This window comes from Parus major, chromosome 4 (assembly GCF_001522545.3).
Source record: "Parus major isolate Abel chromosome 4, Parus_major1.1, whole genome shotgun sequence".
NCBI lineage: Eukaryota > Metazoa > Chordata > Aves > Passeriformes > Paridae > Parus > Parus major.
This window is the reverse complement of record NC_031771.1, coordinates 26,622,312-26,642,636: the sequence shown is the minus strand read 5'-3', so window position 1 is coordinate 26,642,636 and position 20,325 is coordinate 26,622,312. Positions and strand designations below refer to the sequence as shown.

Genomic DNA, 20,325 nt, shown 5'->3' with positions numbered 1-20,325 from the left:
GACCAGAAAGCATGAATAATTGTTTTTATTTACAAGGCGAGAAAAAAAAACCCAAGCAAGACTGAAAAGCATGGGGACCAGGGCAGGGGTGTGTGTTTGTTTTAAAGCCACTACCCGCATCTGCAGGATCAGCCACATTATCCCAGCAACACTGAGAATGCTCACAAAGGCCAGAAATGTCCCCTTTTCAAAAGGGCAGTTTAAACACTGCAGAAACTGGGTCAGCGACAGGCCACAGAAATACCTAAGCAGGCAGCAGGCACCTCGTGAGCTGCAGGCAGCAGGCTTGCAGCAAAGGCCTCGAATAAAAGACAGAACACACCAAGACAGAAATCAGACAATAGCTATTGAAGAAAGGCAGTTAATAGCAACAAAGCACGTAAAGCACGGGTCAAGGAGTCGGTCAAGTACAGGCCCTTCAGCTCTCTACCCTTCTTCAGTTGCCAGGAATCAAGATTTAGACACAAACCAGAGATGTACATGGCCCACAGCACCAGCAGGCAGGCACAGAAACTGAGCAGGCATGTTAAATCCACCATGCAGCAAGGAACTGCAAAATCCATTCCACAGTGTTACAGGGCTGCGCACTTGCTGAGGGCAGCAAAGTGCTTCTTGTTCTTCCAGTTTCATTAAAAAACAAAAACCAACAAAAAAACAGGAATTACACTATTTCTGCTTATATATGGTGACTGCATTTACCTGCGCTGTGTTCAGGTCTTTACTGCTGTACATTTACTGACGTGCAGACACCTTAACTTTAAAATGCTAACCCACAACTGCAATCGATAGGACAATGTAATTCAGCACAAAATATAGGCAAAATATTTTATGTAGGCTAAATCTAAGAGGTGACCTACAATGTCACTAGTGAGGTCTGACTTGCTGACTGCGTAATAGCTGACACCAAATGAGTGTGCAGCAGGACTGCTGCACACATCTGCCAGCCACAGTCAAGAGACTTGATTCTGTTTTGTACGGACCTTTAAAATCATTTGACATGAACGGAGGTGGTGGTTACCCGAGGTGCAAGCAGTTATGAATCACTTACTCCCTCCTTACTCTCACTGCACTTCCCTTTTGTTATTGTGTATCTTTCCCTTCATGGTTAAGATGGAAATCTGCTGTTGTCCCTTATCAGTTCTGCCAATCACTTGAAATGAGCAAGGTCTCATTTGTTCCCTACCTACCAGTAACTTTGTTCACTTCATGTTTTTATCAGGGCACGGCTTTTTGCCTTTCTTTGTTCTGTTCACAATCTTTAGTGTTTTTTCGCTTGTTACCATACTTTGCCCCTGCCTTTGCCTTTCCGGCAATTACACCCTGTCCTTCCCCTGCTGCCAAATTCTAGCCCAGACATGTTCAGCATCACATCCAAGCAGTTCCCAGAGCCATGTGCACCTTGCTGGCTGCCCAGCCCCTCTCCCCACAGCCAGACAACCGTGCATGGATGGTGGCATGCTGTTTCAGCTGAGTTTTGCCCTACCCAACACACTGCTCTGAGCTTTGTAAGAGGCATCAGTCTAAAGAGGAGAGCCCTGTGCACTAAAGATGTGATCTGTAAGCAGCACTCCCAGAGAAAGGCCTGGTGTTGCAGAGTGCCTTTTGTTCCTACAGCACAAAGTCCAGTGGGACCCAAAGTGCAGCCACAGCCTCTGCCCCCAAAGAACACAAACTGATGAGCCCAGAGGGGATGAAAAGGGGAACAAACTACACTCAGTGCAACCTCACAGTGCAGTTTGCTGTGAGACAAACGCTGACAGGCACCTAGCCAGACAGTGGGAACTCAATGAGGGGAAACTAAACCACCCCTCTCCTCCTGCCACATCCCACCGCAAAACCCCACTGCTCCCTCCACACAGAGATTTAATATCAAGACACCGGTGTGATCGTCACACTGGGCAGCCCTCATGTACAGTGACAGCATCACTACTCCAAAATGCTCAGTATTTGTGGCTACTGCATAGTGCAGGAGCTAGCCTACTATGGCATTATATCAGCCAGGATCTGGTGCTCGATGCCCAGACTACGCCAAAACCATGAGTGTCCAACTCTGTGCATGATGACAGCCACTTGTCAGTAACTTTGGTAGAGTTCCAAGGTAAAAAGACAAACCTTTTATATTTTAATTTTGAATCCTTCTTATAATCCTTGCTAGACTGTCCCTACGTTTCAAGTAGAGAGCAAACAACTTTACACAGTAATTTCTGCATTATCTACTGCAAAGGCAACCAAATCTTTCAGGACACCTAGTACCTACAACTATGACATTTCATGCAACGTACCTCTTCATACTCTAAGCAGTAGTCAAGTCCTTACTTTAAACTTTAAAATTACAGTTTTTATTTTCTACCAAATGCAACCGTTTTATTAATGAATCACTGTGATATATCCTCCAAGAAAGTTAAGCAACCGTATTGTCAGATAATTCAGTAGAATTCACCTAGTTTAGCTTTTTATCATACAACTCTCTCAGGATTTAGCTGTGTTGTGCAATGACAGCAGCTAACATTAAAGCGTAAATGAAGATGATGGGTTTTAAACGAGGGAAATGTCCCCATGGACCACACCTGTTTATAAAACAGGCAGCCTGGAACAGAGGAGTAACTGACAGCTCTTATATATTCCCACCCAGAAAAGCCCTGAGAACACGGTGCACTTTGGCGCGCTGACACAGGCAGTGAGGAAGTCCGAGAGCCTAAAAAATCCGGTGCACGTGCGATTTCAATTGCTTGTGTAAACTGCACCTCTCGTCCAAGTGCGCTACAGCCATGGAGTTAAAAGGCAGCACAACATGCAGGAACCTCAAGACCTTGGAAGCCATTCAAAGGATCCTCCTCACAAATAATAAAAAAAAACAAGCATGCATCTGTTTTTTCTCTCTCTGGTGCTAAACACATCATACTGAGACTGCTGGCTCAGAGTCAAAGAAGGCTCCAAAGTCCCACTTTGTTCCAAGTGTATTCCCAACACACTGCTCCAACAAATGCCAAGAGATGCCATTAAAGTGCATACACATTTATGAGCACAATTTTGGTCTTACACGTGGCTGCTGAACCTGTTTCTGTCCTCACTGATAAGAAACAAGTACCTGCAGCTGAAGGACTGCAAGGAGCTGCCTCGTCACCAACCCCACATGCTGCCCACAGAGGAACTCTGAAAATGTTCACCAGAAAAAGAATACCAGCAGGAAGCAGGATACCAGATGATCTTTTCTTTTTAATTTTGATAATAACCAGAAATCACAGAAATAATTGAAGCAGCTTCACAAGAAAGGCCAGACCTCAGTGCACCAACAAGCTTTAAAAAGTGTTAAGTATTAACATTTGGATTCACTGCTTGACAGCCACTATCAGTTATGAAAGAAGTGTGCAGGAGTCAACAGCAGCATTTGAAGCGACTCAACACCAGTCCCTAGAGCTCCTAGAAATCTGAGTCTCTTATCACAATTCCCTTCTGGGACCCGCAAAAGCTTTTCAGTCAAGCCCTCCATTAATTCAGGAGGGGAAACAGGCTGTAAGAACATGGCAGAATTCAGGGGTCCCAGAGTACAACAAAGAACAGGAAAAAAAGAGAGATTAATAACTTTCTATTAGATCAGATATAAGCATTCACATGATTAAAAATAGCTGGGAAATTCTCCTCAGGAGATAAATGTAAATGTGCTACCAACAAGGCAGATAGTCATCATTAATCTCTATCTACTTTGTAAAGCTGAGACTGCCTATTTAATTCAAAGTTAGCTTTTTGTTTTGAGAGGTGCATATGTATGTAACAAGAGAATTATGCTTCAAAGAAAATAAACAGGATCCAGAGAGAAACATTAAAATAATGAATAGCAATTAGAAAAAAAAAAAACCTGGAAAGCAATATATAATGACTTTTATATGCAAAAGAGTTAGCAAAAATCTATGCCAGAACAGTTTGGGCTTAAGGTCACTGTTTTTTCATACACACACACTTATGTACATAGATATAGATACATTTAAAATCCAGCCTTTTGGAAGTCTTCCCAAGCATTTTGATATGTGTCAAATTATCATGCTATTGATATACAAGTGTCTCCAAAAGCCAGATCAGTTTCAAATTTTAGTACTGCAAAGGAAGCAAGTTCTTTCATAATGCAAGTGCAGCTATGTTACTGCTTTTCTGTTACCATCACATTGGCAAAAAAAGCAGTTTTAGGCTTAATAAATATTGAGGTTTTTTCTGCATATTTCCTTACAGAACATGCTGTTGCAAACAAATATTTTAAACAGAACTTTTTCTTTCTCATAAAATACAACTCTGAAACACAACAAAACCATGAACCAGTCAACACAGCTCATGCTTTCAATAGCACTGAACAGGATACAACATCTTAACTTTCCCTTTTTTATTTCCAAGTCTTTACAGCTTGTTCATGTGTCTTCACAAAGTTTTAAAGCTGAAGTTGGCTTTTACCAGGCAGTAACTAAAAGCATTATTTTGCACTCCAAATTTCTTGATTTTGCCATCTGCAGAGTTCTGGTATGCAGGTGGGTCAGATGATAAACAACCAGCTAGAGCTCTGCAACAGCATCTTGAAGCACACATGGGAAGATGATAAGTCAAAGTAAGAACAGAGAGCTAGTTCTCACCTTCCTCTCAGAAACTATTTTTTTTTCTTTCTTCTTTTTCTCATAATTCTGAGCAAAAAAAGCTTCTTCACTGTCTGTGAGAAATTCCCATGTTTGTATAAAGTCCAGTTGTTCTACAGAAAGTAAGGTCTGTTTTGTACACACACACAAAATATCCCGAGTTATCCTTGTCTAATTATATTTCCATTACTATTTATAAAAGTTACTAAGACAAACAAACACACACACACACACGCACAAAAACCCCCAAAAAAACCCCTCAGCTTCATTTGTACACCACTTTGAGGCCAGGAGGTGGAGAAGAAGATAAGATGACAACAGCACCAGCTTTGCTCTCTATCTTCCTTATCTCAGCTGGCAGCCTGGACATAACATAGAACCGTGGACCTCTGAGACAACAAGCAGACACCTGAATTATTCATACTGATCACATGTTTCTCCCAGGTGATTAGCTTGTTTGATAAAAGCAAACCCTTCTACAAATACAAAGCAAATATTTGCGGTGAGTACTCAGAACTCTGCAAAAGAGTTAATACACACTGTTGCCACATGCAAGAATAATATTTTATATATACTGCTCCCCTCCCTGAAGTGGACAGGGCCCTTCTGTCCTGATGAAGAAGGGAGTTGGTCATTTTGCAATAACCACCAAAAAGAAAAAATATCTTCCCAAAGCAGATACTGAAGAAAGCAGATAAAGAATGATGTCTAACACAATCTAAGATGTTTTTTAAAATTTATTATTTATAACCAGTACTAAACTACAAGCAGTGTTGATGTTGTTTTCCTGTTCATCTTTTCACTTACGTTATTATGACAAACACCAAAACTACTGAAAAGGCTCCTTCACCTACTTGCCCACAAGTCATGCAGTCAGAGCCACTGCCAGGGCATGAGCAGAGCTTTCCTAGAGCATGTTTCCTCATCAAATAAAAATATGTGAGTCATTAAAAGTTAGGTTTATGTCACCTTTGAGTATCTATGAAGATGTGAGCCAGGTAATAGCTGCACCTATAGCTCTTTATTACACTGCATTAGATAGATTTCAGGATACTTTATGCTCTGCTTATAATAATCAAACCAGAGTAGTGGGGTTGATCATTCAGAAGCAGACTCTACACAAATTCCTACAAGTGAGCAAACTGTTGTTTAAGCTTTCTTCTATTTTGTTCACAAATTGCCAATCTGCAACAGTAGAAAAACTGTGAAGCTAAATTCTTACGGGATGTCAATTTTTCAGACTGCTGACACTCGTCTACAGTTTCAGATGTCTGTTGTTTAACTGTAAAATGGTAACACTACTGCAAATTGAGTCCTTTTAGTTGCAAATTCAGTCCTTTTATGGGCAACTAAGAAACAGCTATTATGGAGGTGAAAATAATTTATTAATAATAAATGCACAGACCAAAGGCTAAATGCTTTGTGTCCCACTGCCCACAAATCAGAGATTAGCCTGAGATTAACAGACATCTGAAATCCATTACTAGTGCATTAAAATGTAAAAGCATAAGAAGAAAGTTCCTATTCTGAACTACTTATATTACAGAAGCAGCAGGTGCAGGCTAGGGGGACACAAAGTTTACAAATGAACATGCACAAACATGCCATAGCAGATGTTTACTTTTGCTTTTGGTTTTTTTTTACCCCCCTCTTCTCTAAACACACAAAATGTGTCCCAACATCCCCTTTTCAAAACAAGTCAGGTTAAGTTTAACAAGAAAAATGCCCTGTTCCCAAGCAGGCTTGCTCAGCCCTCGCAGCATGCGACTGGCCCGGCATTAAAAGCTGACCTTCCCTGTGTGTTTGCTGAATGCAAACACCAACAGGCTGTGCCACAAGATCTGCCTCCACAGCCAGCACTGAACCAAACACAATGGGAAATAAGACACCATATGTCCTTGTCCCACCTGCTCAGACCAGGCTTGTCCTGACTCGAAAGGCCATGCCTTCCGGGTGGGCTCCGTCCCAAAGCACAGCCTATGAGGAGTTTACCAAGTGCCAAAGAAAAAATCCTGCACAACAAATAACGCACACGTGTGTGCACCAGCTTGCAACTGTCCACACAGTGCTGCCACTGTGTGATTCCATCCATGCCATCCACCCAAAACCCACGAGCTGTCCCCCAGGCTAGCTATCATCACACTGCAAATGCTTTACCCCACTCCCACCCCACAGCCACGGCCCCAAAGGCGTTACTCCTAACACACAAAACCCCATCCTGCAGGTGATACAGGGCACCCATCCCACACAACAGGCTGTAGACATTGAGGGAGAACTTCTGTGCACATTTTCAACTGATGCTGCCAGAGAGCAACAGGGAAACCAAACCAACAATGACCACAAGTAAATGTTATCCTGGCAATAAAACAAGTTCTTCTAATCCAGAGAATTTGTAGGGCTGCACAAGGCAGGGGACAACACCAGGCAACAGAGTGAAAGACATCCTCTTCCTCTGGCAGTAGAGAAACTACAATCATTTCAGGCATGGCACAGACAGAAGCTTAAAAAAAAATAGTAGAGATGCCATAAGACAGTAAGCAAGATATCTGCAGAAGATACCGAGAACAGAAAGAGAAGAAATTAACAGAGGAAGACAAAGAAAGAACTACATAGGGCACCAAAATGTAAAGCATAGTTTACTTGTCCTTTTAAAACAGGTCATTACATGTGAGAAAGTTTCCTCCAGTAGCACATATCCACAAACACAATTTCTCCATATACACTAATCCCTGTGCAAACAATGACCTCACAGCCCCAGCCTGCTATTCTTACCAGTACAGAAACTGCTGTTTCCATAGAAGCCTGTGTGGCTTTTCAAGGCACCGTGAGCCATATGAATGCAGAAGTGCCAATTTGCAACTACCATACCAAGATTGCCTTCATTTCTCAAAGTTGAGTTGTCAGCCACAGATGAGAAAGTGCATTTTAGGCAGCATAGGAGCTGACACAGTTCAAAGAGTCTCTGGTTCAACCATGAACGTCCTCCAGCCCAAGAGGGTGCACATAAGTGAGAAAAATATACACATTCCAGCAGAGCTCGTTCAGTGCAAAAAGACAAGAATTTCATGATGAGTGGGACTGCAACAGCAAGTCTAAGAGTAATTAAATACGGCCACACATCACCTTTGAAGTATTTCCATCATGGTCAAGTAGGACCTACACTGAGGACAGAAGTTTGACAGCTCTTTGCAAACAAGTGCAAGACTGTCATTTGCCATTATGTCATGATCACAGGGTCACCTCCTCAGTTTGCTGTACACAGGCCTGGGCAACTTCTCTCATTTATGAAATGTCTAAAAACAATTTAGAAATAAACAAATAACAGCTGAAACATTTGTTAGCACACAGCACTGCCATACAATGTCCCAGGGGAAAAAAACAAAACATTTTTACTCCCTCTACCATCAGGCAAGCAATGTAATTTTGTAAAAGGACCAGTATTTTGGAAGAAGCAATGCACACAGAGGAAGAGCTGTCCCTAACAGCATCTAATACAAAGTTCAGCAAGGCAAAGTTCATCAGTGAATAAACTGCCACATAAAACAGAGATAAACAATTAAAGCAGCAGGAGTTCAGCCTGCCACCCTAGTTGTGCCTGGCAAAAGGATAAGGAAGGAGAGGAAGAGTAAAACTGATTATTTTGGAAGGAACTATCTGTTTCTTCATCTACAAGAGAACTTCCAATTTTACTGACCTCTTGCAATTCTTTTCAGTAAACTGCTTTTAGTCCAGTTTCACAATATCCTGTGTTCCCTACAGTGTTTCCTTAGGGATTTTCACCCATGTGTTACAGGTGGGTGTGTGTACATCTCAATTCTCCTCCTTTACTTCTAAGGATTATGTAAAGTAAATTTAATTTCTTTAGGCATCCAGTAAAATTTAAAATTAGTAGTCCCTTGGTGATCTAGACACAGTGGAAGTGGGGCACAACAGCCATGACTTATCAACTAAAAACAAGTTAGCCAATATTGAAGAAGGTTTCAGTGCTAACCACTAAAAACATGGGCATATTGCAAAAATTGCTATCTTATACAAGTATAGTAATGGACTGAAGGGACTAAAAGTCCTTACAGTAAGGGACTAAAATGTTTTTTCTGAAGAAAGTCAGCTTTTTCTTTTCTATCATGTACATGGATTTTTGATTCTTTTGTAAAACAAAAATTTTTAAAAAACACTAGAACTTAATAAAAGTAGCTTTCACTATTACAAGACCAAGCATATATTCTAGGAGGAGTTTTCATGTAGTTAGACTTACTTTTGGAGTAAGTTTAGTAACAATCTAAATGATCAGTGGTACTCTATACAAGCTTAGGTTGAAAATATTAAGATAGCTCCTTTCAGATAGTTTAAACACTCACTGACACTCTCAGAACTACTTTTCAGCTTTTCATTTTGAAACGTTTTCTCAATGGATACTCACTTTGATTTTAATAGAAGACATTTTAAAAATGAATGCAACAAACTTCTTTTTTTTTTTAATATTCAGACATTTCTGCTGGCACAAAATCAGTTTTTATTCATTTCAGTAAAAAAAAAAAGCAGAAGGAAAAAGAAAATCTGGTTGATCCTAACCTATTTTTCAATCTTTCTTTTCCTGCCTTAGCTACCACCCAAGCAAGCTATCTGGTGCACAGGCACACCACTAGTCCCATGCCACTTCTTTCCAATTGGACTGTCAAGAATTATGGCACTAAGACCGAAGGCTTTTTGGAAGGATGAATCAACTCTGAAGTGTCTTAATACTCCATCTACAGCGCCAGCCCTCATTTGTGCCTCTTGACTGGAGACAAAGTCATGGCCAGGGAGAAATTGCAATGTACAGCCTCACAATGAGGAGCAGGCTCATTCTTCATTCTCCCACTGCCACTCTGGATTCTTCCTGAAGCCAATGTTGTAACTACAGCTCTTAAGTATTCCCTAAACCCTCCAGCAATTCTGCAGTCTGTGCGCCTCAGCTGCTTTGCTCTCTTCTCAGGCAGCTAGTAAGCTACTCCCTTGCTGCCTCTACCTTCAATTCCTCCTCCACATCTGGAGCAATATTTCACAGACACAGCAAAAACAACAGGATTAGGAGTAATTCCACCAAGCAATCAGGAGAGGTCAAAGTGCTGGGCATCAGCTGTCACTCCCAGGCTGCACTGACACCCTAGCAGGAGCCCACAAGGAGACGATACCATCTACTGCTCCAAGAGCTCCAGTCCACAGGCTCAAACGCTCTCCAGCGATCAAAGGTTCAGCAGAAATGCCTGACTGAGCCAACTGCATCGCACTCAGAATTTTCCTAGCCGTTGATACCTGTCTACTCAAAGCAAAATATGCCCTACCATAGGAAAAGGCTGGAAAATTCCTGGTGAATTTCATTCCATCCTTCTAGTATTTTATGTATTTCCTTTCTCATAGGCAATCACTGTGTATCTCATATTAAGAATATATGTTTCACATCTTGAGTACAGCAGTTTATTCTGGTACAAATGTTCCTTAAAATGCCAGCTGCAAAACTGCGTCCTCAAAGGCCTCTCTGCAGAAGCCCTCAAAACCTCAGTACTATTACTGTCATACAAGTGAAATTACTTTTTTTTTTCTTTTGTAGCCCAATGACTACTTCCTTGAAGTAGAAAGCTAAAAATTTTGATAGCACGATTTGAGCACATCACCTGACAGTACTGTCTCTATTTGTGCCAGACTTCTGCATTTCACAGAACCACAGAAGATGCTGAGTTGGAAGGAACCCACAAGGATCATCAAGTCCAACTCCTGCCCCTGCACAGAACCATCCCCAAGAGTCACACCATGTGCCTGACAGCATTGTCCAAATGCTTCTTGAGCTCTGGCAGGCTTGAAGCTGTGACCACTTCCCTGGGAAGTCTGTTCCAGTGCCCAACAAGAAAAGGTGAAAAACAGTTTTTCTAATACCCAACCTAAACCTCCCAGCACAACTACAGGCCATTCCCCTGGTTGCTGACTCATTTTGCTGCTTCAGCAAACACCTAAACTTTCAAAATTTACTACTGCCAGTTGTGGCAACCAAAGGATTCACCAGGATGAAGGGGCAAAAGTACAAAAAAAAAACAAAAACCCAAACCCCAAAAAACAAAACACCCTCCAAACACAACAACAAAACCTTTTATTGTTAACACCTGTCATTGACTGTAATGAAAGGCGTCTTTTCACTCCTGACTTTCAAATGGAAGGAAAAGTTTTTTAAGGAAACTGGAAGCTTTTTAATAGGCTAGTCCAAATACACATGACTTTAATTCTCTCAAAGTCTGCGGCCTGAAGCCGTATTCGAGTGTCTACTGTGCTGTATTTCTTATTTCAGAATCTGAGCCAGAGAGACACAAAACAGCACAAAGCAACCTGTGGAAGCATCCAAGCAATCAGAATAGCAGGAATCATAGGGTGGAAATCAAGGAGATGATAATGATCTCCTCACTCGGGGCAGCTGCAAAACCATGGACCTACAAATCAACCATTTCTCATTCACCTCTGAAACAGCTCTTCGCAAAAATTGCTGTTTTGACAATTTTGTCTTTTACCTCCATGCAAATTTCTCTATTTGTTAAAGCTAACCCTAAGGCAGAAACTGTAAGAATACATCCATCTCCCTTGTGCACTTGCCACAAGAACAGCAAACCAAGAAGACCACCCCAAAAGAAAGATCTTATGATGCACATGCACAGGAAGTCTGTTAGAAAGCTGTTAATACTTTACTGCTTTTGTTGTGTTTGGTTTTTTCAAAGTAGGTTAAGCAAGCTCCCAGGGAACCCACTAACCTAGAATTAAAAACTGAATAAAACAATGTTTTGGAAAGAGACTTTCTCCATTATGCCCCAAGATGATGAACCCTCTCTACTTCCCTCATCTCTGGGGAAATTTCTGATTTCTCTATTCCTTTAACTTCTGCTAATACCCCTACATTAAGGTGCTTTGCTTCTAGGGGCTTCACATCCAATTACAGTAGCTTCAGCTGATTTCCCCAGGGCATGCAGTCAGATAATGAGATGAAGGTGCTGCAAGCTTCAGGTTTTGCTGCTACAGGAAAAGGAAATCCCCATGATTTCACCATATAGTAATGTAAGCCAAGGGAATGAAAATTAATCTGGAAATAAACTAATAAATTCAAGTGTTTCCAATGTACCTTTGCTGGCTCTTCCTCATGAAATCTACACCATAACATTCCTTCAATATATAGAGCACACACAGGTCTATGTATGTGTTTACGTACAGCAGCAAACCAAAACAGTTTAGAAGATGCACACAAGCCAGAATTGGTTTAGGCAAGTTTCCTGAAGCATTTCAGTATAACAATAGAAGGATGTTTCCACCATGCATGTGAAACCTCTACAAACTTTACTCCCAAAAAGCAAGTTCATTTCTGAAAATGAATAATTACTAGAAAAAAATTTAAGCACCTCAATGACCTAAAAAAAACTCCAGTCAAATCACTTTTTCCTCTCTGAGTCTCAAGAACTAATTATTTTCAATAATATTTTTAATATTGCCATAGTAGCCACCTCCAGAGAAAAATAGGCAAGTAGAGATTTTTTTTTTCACCTAAATTATATCTCTCTGCCTACTAAGGAAACAATCAGAAACAATCTTAAAGAACAGCATAAGAGACTACTTCCTTCTGACTACCTCTCAATAAAGAAAGCATGCAGGCAATAAAGTTACACAGTAAAGATTCTGCATCCAAAACATAATAGCTCCCAGATGAAAAAACTTTTTTTTGGGGGTTTTTTTTTGGGTTTTTTTTTGGGTTTTTTTTGTTTTGTTTTTTTTGTGCAGGGAAATGCAGCTTTCAGTAGTTTACACTTCTTTTCACAAGAGGAGGCAGAAAAAAAAATCCCCTCTGCAGGTAGGAATTGGGGCACTTAGGCAAGCACAAGTAATCAGCACCAGCTGTCAGCAGCCGCAGTAATTCTCACATCCTGTTTCCAAACCATCTTTGTAATTCCCACAGAGATGAGGCACAGGAGCCTCAATGTGATGCTGGGTTCAGATGAGAAGGCTCCCAATGGGACAGAAGGGGAAAAGCCATGTGAAGAAGCCTTGCAGCGCAGGACTGACCCATCATAACCATCCCGTTCCCACCCCCCAGGCTTACTCCTTCTGCCAGCTCCCAGCAAGGTTTGTGTTTTATCAGATCTATTTGCTCTCAAACCTTAGCTAAAGGCAAAGACTGGAGATAGATGAGAAAAGCATTTGTGGCTAACTGCAGCCATCAGAAAACGGTGCTGTTACACATGTTTATTTTAAGTCTTGTGATCTTTCTGGCTGGCATGGCACTGAAAGCCGTGACCACGTTAACACATACCAAAGGAAGGAAGTGTTTCCCTGGTAGATGTCCAAGCATTTTAACCTGGACGCTCAGAGGAAACAAAATGTGTATTTAAAAAATAATCTGTAATGCTATTTACCCAACTCTTCAAAATACAGAAGGTCTGATATTAACAGAAACAGCGGAGTTGTGGCTACAATTACAAAATATACAACAAAACTTTTTTGTGTGTGTGTGTGAAAGCAATGAGAAGCAAATTCATCTTAAGAGACAGGATTAAGAGAGATGCAAGAAGGTATTTTGTGCTTGCATACACTGAGCACACATTTTTTGATTTTGCTAATAAATCAATATGAACATTAAGTTGAGAAAATTGTAAGCCACGAGTAAGACAAAACAATTTAACATGCAGGAGAAAACAGAAATTTTTTAGCAGTTTGCCCAATTACGCTTTGGTGTTTCCTAAAGCAAAAACCAAAATGAACTTGAGTTCATTTGAAGGACCTCTTGCTTCCATTTGAGGTTAGCTTACCTTTGCTCTTGCGGATGCTCTTCCACATCCTCCTCCGAATCAGCCTGACAAACAGAGAAAATACCAAGTAAGAATCTCAGGACTGGACATACGTTCCACTTTTAAGTCAATCACAGATGGATTATCAGGTGACTTGTTTGCAAAACAAATTCAGAAATCTAAAATTCCTACAACTGCTTTATGAGTCAGGTAAGGTGGTTGATGGATATCCCATTTGAGGTTTCGGCTCATCTGGCAAAAGATAAATGGTGACTTAACTTGGCTACTCTGCTGCTTCTTCCCAAATGCTGACTGAACAGACTCATTTTCCATTTATGCAAATGCATCTATACAAAATCCACTCACAAACAGAATTTCTACCCAAAGCAATCAATTGCCCTCCAACTAGAGGAAGACTATTTTCCTCCACTTTCAAATTTTCTGCCCCACCAGTAAATTTCAGTAGCTAGTATCTGAAGAAATAGGATGCAGAATGCCTTGAAATGCAGATCACCTGTCAATCCCAAAAGCAAAGGCAAAGTATCACGTTCCAATTGGCACGGTGAGGTCCCAAACCCAGATCCTACCATTGATGAGCAGCACACACAGAAAGCAGAGAGAAGCTCTGAACACATCATCTTAGCTCAGTTGCTGCACTCAGGTAATTTTCAAGACACGCAGCTGCACTGTGTCAGCTTGCAGTTCACCACAAACCACTTTGAGCTGTCTACAGAAATGAACTCAAGTGTTGGTTCAATGAGCTCCCTGCAGGAAATCCATTTAAAACAAGGAGGTACCGACTCTGAACTGGCCCAGATCTCCAGGAAAGCTTTAGGTATAACTAAAAATGAAGTGTGTTACAGCCACTCAACCCCTGCTGATGAAACCAGGGACAACTTTAGGGAGATTAACATTTTTCAGGAGGAGGTCACAGTCATCCTGCCAGGAACAGCTGGTGAGTTTTCCCAGCTTCTCCTTCTGCAGGTGATGGTTCTACAAGACACGAACTACAGACCTTAGCAATGAAAAGGTAAGGGGGGAAAAAATCTTTTTAAATTACAAGACTACTTTCCACCACCCCTCCTACATGTTTCCCACGTAAGCATACCAAAGAACAGGCCCCAAGCCACCAGCTTTGACTTACCTACTGGAAAAAGAAACCACCTGTAAACACTAAACATTTTTCTAGTGGCTTCAGATGCTTACACAGATCAGGCAGCCCTACCTGCCTAGTGAATGGGACAGGCAGCAGGATTTCTGAAGACCTGAGCTTCACAATGTTAGGAAAAATGGCAACCACTATGGCAGCAAATATGATTAAAGTTAACATTAATACTAATAATTAACATTATCATGTCTAATGACCTTATGGCTAATATTAATACAGAGCTTGCCAAAAGCTACCAGATGCATCTGAACTTCCGTCTTTTGTCGCAAGCAGCTCCTACAAGGGAAGCAGCACAGCCTCCAACATAACATAACCAAATCTGGAACAAGACTGACAGGGAAGTACAAGTTAATTTGAGGACTTGACAATCTTTCTGTATGCCTGCCCAGAGGTTGGATACACCATGTAATTGTCCAGGATCTGCAGTACACTACAAAGCTCTTCAGCACAGATCTACCTAGAGCTCCCAGCACCCAGCCTCCATGAAGACCCAGTCATGTCCTCTAGAGACCTTGCTAAGTCTTGCTGTTAGACCCCAACAGGATGGCATGATACAAATCCATCATGTTTTCCAGCTTCTCCAAGCTGTTTTTGTACTTCTAGGACCTCAGTATGATACCAAGCAGAACCAGAGGACTCTTTATGCATCTTCTCCAGAAACGGCTCCTCTGCCACAGCCAGACAGCATGCTATCCTCATTTTAAATGGCTTAGTTCCTCCTTTAAATGGCTTAGCATCTGCCAGGCATCAGAACCCTGGGTCTGTGTCTTTACACTGTGCTCACCCTTAACACTAGCCACCTTACCATTTCTCCTCTTCACTTTTCACCAAGCAGCAATGAAGCAAACTTCCCAATCTACAGTGCAGCCATGGCACATCTCAATTGTGCAAGGAAAAACAAAAATTTAAAAATCACTCTCACACACAGACCTCCCTGTCCAGCTTTCTCCTATCTTCACTCTGTGTGCTTCAGGCTACATGTGCATGCAGATTTACACTGAGGATTTACCAAAAAAAAAAAAAAAAAAAAAAAAAGAAAGAAAGGAAAAAGAAAGAAAGAAAGAACTAGCATTCTCAAACTACAGGACTACAGTGGGAAGGAACACCTCCTGAAAGTTAAAATGCAGTTCCCAGCAGTCTACCTATGAAAAGAAAAAAAATCCCCTTCCTCCAAACATTATCCTGAAAATGGGGCAGGTGCTTATCTTGTGTTGGAAAGCCCTTGAAAGCGCCCCTCTTGTGTCACACAAGTCTCAAGAGCCTGAGCTGACAGCTACTGCATAATCTGCATGGCCAACAGCCCCAAGTCCTATCAGCACCATCCAGAAGCTCAGCTGGGAGTCTGGAGAAGCCTTTTAACAGCCCAAAGAGGAACACAATTCCCAGCCCAAGTCTGTCTCAAACTGTGTGTCTTCAGACAAACCCTGCTTTGAAGTAGGTGACTCTGTACATTTAATTTGGGCACAGCTGATGGGATCGTTAATGACACACTGCAGTGCCGCGTATCTCTGATGAATATATGTAAGATCAAGGTCTTCATCGGCTTTCGAAACCAGTAGAACAATTAACCTTATTAGCCCCTGAGCTGCACTGAAGAACAGAAACTGAAGACAAGCTGCTACTACTTGGGAGAAGGAAAAAAAAATAAAATATTTCAGACCCGAGCAGACCCTTGTAAGTGAAAACTAAGGCAGGAGCTCTGTATTTGTCCAGTGCCTATAATAACCATGATACAGTAAACACTGTGGTATCTTTCTGTAAAACTCAAGCACCTGAAACACTGTCACAGTGTAGTGAAACAAGTTACTGTAATCTCCTTAGCATCTGCATGCAAATTGAAACATTCACTAGCTGCTCCTCTAAGGAAACATCTGGCTCATCTCCTACATGTGAGACACAGGAACAGCAGAAAACCCATCACATCAGTCATACACTGCACTGACATCAAAATAAAGTTTGGTTTATGCTGATTTTGATGACTTACTGTCATTTTCAGTTGTGATAACAAGAACTACAAGTTAACCTTCATTATGTCATTTCAAGGTAGTTCTCCCTCCAAACTGAAGGGGCAGAAGGGAAAGTGCTCTGCAGGTACCCAACCCACCTGCCTGTGCCTTCAGATGCTCCCAGTAACCACCTACAAGGTTTTTGACTGACAGAAACAGGCAACTATGACCCTCTGACACCTCTTCTAAGCGGTGTAGGCCATGAACAACAATTGTCATTTGTGTTTCTTTCATACACTTGTGCGAACAGCTGGCCTGATACCCTTACTGTGCTTTTCCTTGTACTCTTTCCTTTGCAGCAAAAATAAAACATAACTAACTGCCTTTCAGATTTACACTGAAGTGCTACAACCTGGCTGTCAATATCTGGAGCTTTTTCAGCCTTCAGTGGTGAATGGCTTGGGTGTCAAGTCTTACATAAAGGAGCTTTTCTCCCAAGCATTTTATTTAAGTAAGTATTAACAAGTTGCAAACAAACACACAAAACCACAAAATTATAAGGGGTCTCTAAAAACCACAACTGCTCAAATCAATCTCTCACATTCAAGATTTTCCACGTCAAAATCCCACTGGTTTTCAAAGAAAAATCCAGCTGCCCAAATGCCAGGGACATTTGGTATGAAAGGGAGGTTAAGGGCAAGGTGAGCAAGGTCAGTGGGTGCTCCGTGGTTACCCCACACTTCACACCACCTTCACCAGGAAAGAAGAAATGGCCACAAGGGAATACAGCCACCACATCCGACTGGGAAGACCAGCTGGTCTCAGAGCTAAAAAGGGAATCCAGGAAGAAACACTGAAATGCTGGAGGAAGCAGCAGACCAGTGGAAGCCAGTCAGCTGGCGAGATACAGCCAGCTCCCCCTCATCCCCGGTGCAGGAGCCCACGCACACCCTCACCAACTGCAGCGCTCCGGGCACCCCTCGGGATCGGCTGCGGAGCGAGAGCAGTAGGTGAGCCATCCCCAAACAGCTCTGCAGCTTCAGAGGAAGCCAGAATCCAAAGCCCACAAGTGCTATAGGGGAGGGGAAAAAAGGAAAAGCACAAATATGTGTAAGAGGGAAGCTGGGAGGGGGCACACGAGAAGCACAAACAATGAAAGGGAAGCAAGAGGAAACAGAAGGTAGAACAACCAAGCGGGGTGGAGGCGCGGGGGCCCTGGGCGGCTGCGCTCCAGCATGCAAATTCATGCAGTTCACGTAGACAAAGCGATGCTGTGAAAGGCCCAGAAAGCAACTACAAATATTAAAACGCTTTGTTTCCCCTCCCTCGCCCCTTAACGCGATGTCTTTATTCGCTACATGCTCCTGGAACAAAAGCATGTGCAGGCAGCCGGATGGCTGAATGGGTTACCAATCCACCCAACTTTCATCCTCAAATTCTGCAGGCAGCAAGGAATGCTCAAAACTGCTCTGTCACAGGCAGGCAGTTGATGATGCATGAAAAATAAGATAATAGTGTAAAGCCATGACAGAAAGAGAAAAACATCCATCAGACAGCATTGGTAACCCGCCAGAAACAGGCTAAAGGGCTGGCAGACAGGGCAACCTAATCCATTTTCCTGCTGAGAGCAGTGGGAGGGAGGTGCTTTGGCAGAGGACTGTGCACAATTCCTTCCCTGGATTTTTCACTTCTGCAGGTGAAATCCTCACTGGTGCCACACTCCCTCCAAAAAGAAGCAGGAAAAACAAAATCAAGGGGCCAGAACAATCCTATTCCCAAAGTCTTCATCAAGACCCATCTCCAAACACTGGAATGAAGCAACTCTTGGATATTCCCTACCAAACAACATTTATTATCCACTCAAAAGCAAGGAAGTTCTTCCTGTTACACCCTCACCATCACATCACACTGCTGGGATACATGAACACTGGGCAACAACCCTCATCAAGGGTTTAACCAAGAAAGTCTATTCTTGCAAGAACAAGAGCATGGAAAACATCCTTGTAGCAGCAGTAGGTCAGACCATTTTTTTTAAGTGAAAAGTGATCAACAAGCAATAAATCTCTTTCAAGTTTAAGCATCTCTCTAACAAAGGGCAGTCAGAAATTAACACATGTAGCAACTTTCTAGATCTCAGGAACTGATGCTGGTGTCTCCACTGGTGCCCCTCACCAACCCAGCAGTCACCCAAGAGTGCAACATGCTGACATGCCTTCAGGACCTCACAAACACAGCAGAAGATCGCGGCTGGATGGGCAACCCTCAACTCTTTAGGCATCCAGGAAAGAGCCATGACCAGCCACCAGAGACCAGTGTCACCACTCCATAAAAGAGGTTTGAAAGGGTCCCTCACCATATCCGCAGGGATTTAGGGAAGCTGCTTTTCCTCCTCACCACAACAAATGGAAAAGGTGGTTTCAAATGTGGCCACAGGGCCAAGCCCAACAGGAGCTGGGTAAAGCCCAAGTTTACAGGGAAACAAAAGAGCAAGGGTCGGGCCTGTAACTAACTTTTGGTCTAAAAACCCATTTGAGGAACCCAGGTCCTTTTGTTCAGCTTGAGTAGTCACTGATGCATCAGATACTGCTGCAGTCCTCAAGCTCAGAAGGGAAAACCATGCAAACCAATCAATGAACCACTAGTACCCAAGAGACCAGCTCACCTGACTTTTAACCTCCAAAATCAGCAAGCCTATTGCGATTTACTTCTCACTCTGTCACAGCTGAAGCCAGAAGACTTCTTTCTTTCCTGCATACCTAACATAGCCTCTAAGGAATTGATGGAGGAACAGCAGGCTCAGCTTCATCTTCACTGCTGCAAGAACATGTGCTCAACTATGCCAAATTCATGGGTCATTCATGCCTGGTTTTTCTTTAGCCAAGCTAAAGCTTATTTTTATGAGGATGCTCAAGAACAAAGTGTTTTCCAAGAGGATCTAATCTCCTCAGGAAGTAAACATCACGTCATCATCACTCAATTGCAGCTTCGCTATGAGAAGCAACTATAAACAACTACATTACACAGTTCTACATCTAATGCATCTTAATATCTTCAATGTAAAGAATGCAGACGCGAAAGGCTGATCTCCTCAAGCATCTCTGCACAGTGACCGTACACCTTTCCTTAGCTACTACCACATCTGCAACAGGCAAAATCTCAATGTACAATACAACAAATGTATCTTACAAAATTATCTGGACATACAATAGATAATACTTTCATTACACCACAGTACAAAATGCTGGGTCCTGGTAAGCAGCATCAATTGTTAGCTAGCTAAGAAACAATACTTCTGCTGGTTTTCCTTACATTAATGGGTGTCAATGGCCGAGCACTAAACAGAGAATGATATATGGACTTAAGACAAATAAATTACCTGCTTTTGCCCCTCGTATAAGATGATCTCCCTAAGGACTGCTTCTTCCCGTTTATGAGCCTGGTGCCTTGAAGTCTAGAAGGCCGAGCTCAACATATGGCAGAGTCCGTCAGTGCGAGTTAAATGATTGCCTCAAATGCCATAAACTCCAGACCCTGCTTCCAGCGCCCCTCCTCACTCACCAGCCCCGCCGGGCAGTGGACCATATTGGTTTCACTCACCAACACAGAATTTATCAAACCTTGTTACTGCCTATTAAAAGCTGCTAAACAAGAAAAAAAAAAAAAAAAAAAAAGCGATAGAACAAGATGATCGGCACAATAAATAATGTATCATTTGAGGGGGGGGTGGAAAATGGCTTCACCTGAGTAGGCCTTAGATATAAATATATGCATATTCACGACAGGCACGTCTAATGCGTTCCGAC

General features: G+C 42.2%; 1 protein-coding gene across 10 annotated transcripts in view; it reads right to left on the bottom strand.

The window, feature by feature from the left end:
• TMEM131L (transmembrane 131 like) overlaps positions 1 to 20,325 on the bottom strand; it is an 83,520-nt gene that overhangs the window by 58,421 nt on the left and 4,774 nt on the right. For all 10 annotated transcript variants that reach the window (XR_004496892.1, XR_004496890.1, XR_004496891.1 and 7 more), the window contains exon 2: positions 13,430 to 13,473. Coding sequence is in view for 7 of the 10 variants with exons in the window: in XM_033513510.1 (XP_033369401.1) it covers positions 13,430 to 13,473 (44 nt within the window). In the remaining 3 variants the exon portion in view is untranslated. The remainder of the gene's footprint in view (positions 1 to 13,429; positions 13,474 to 20,325) is intronic.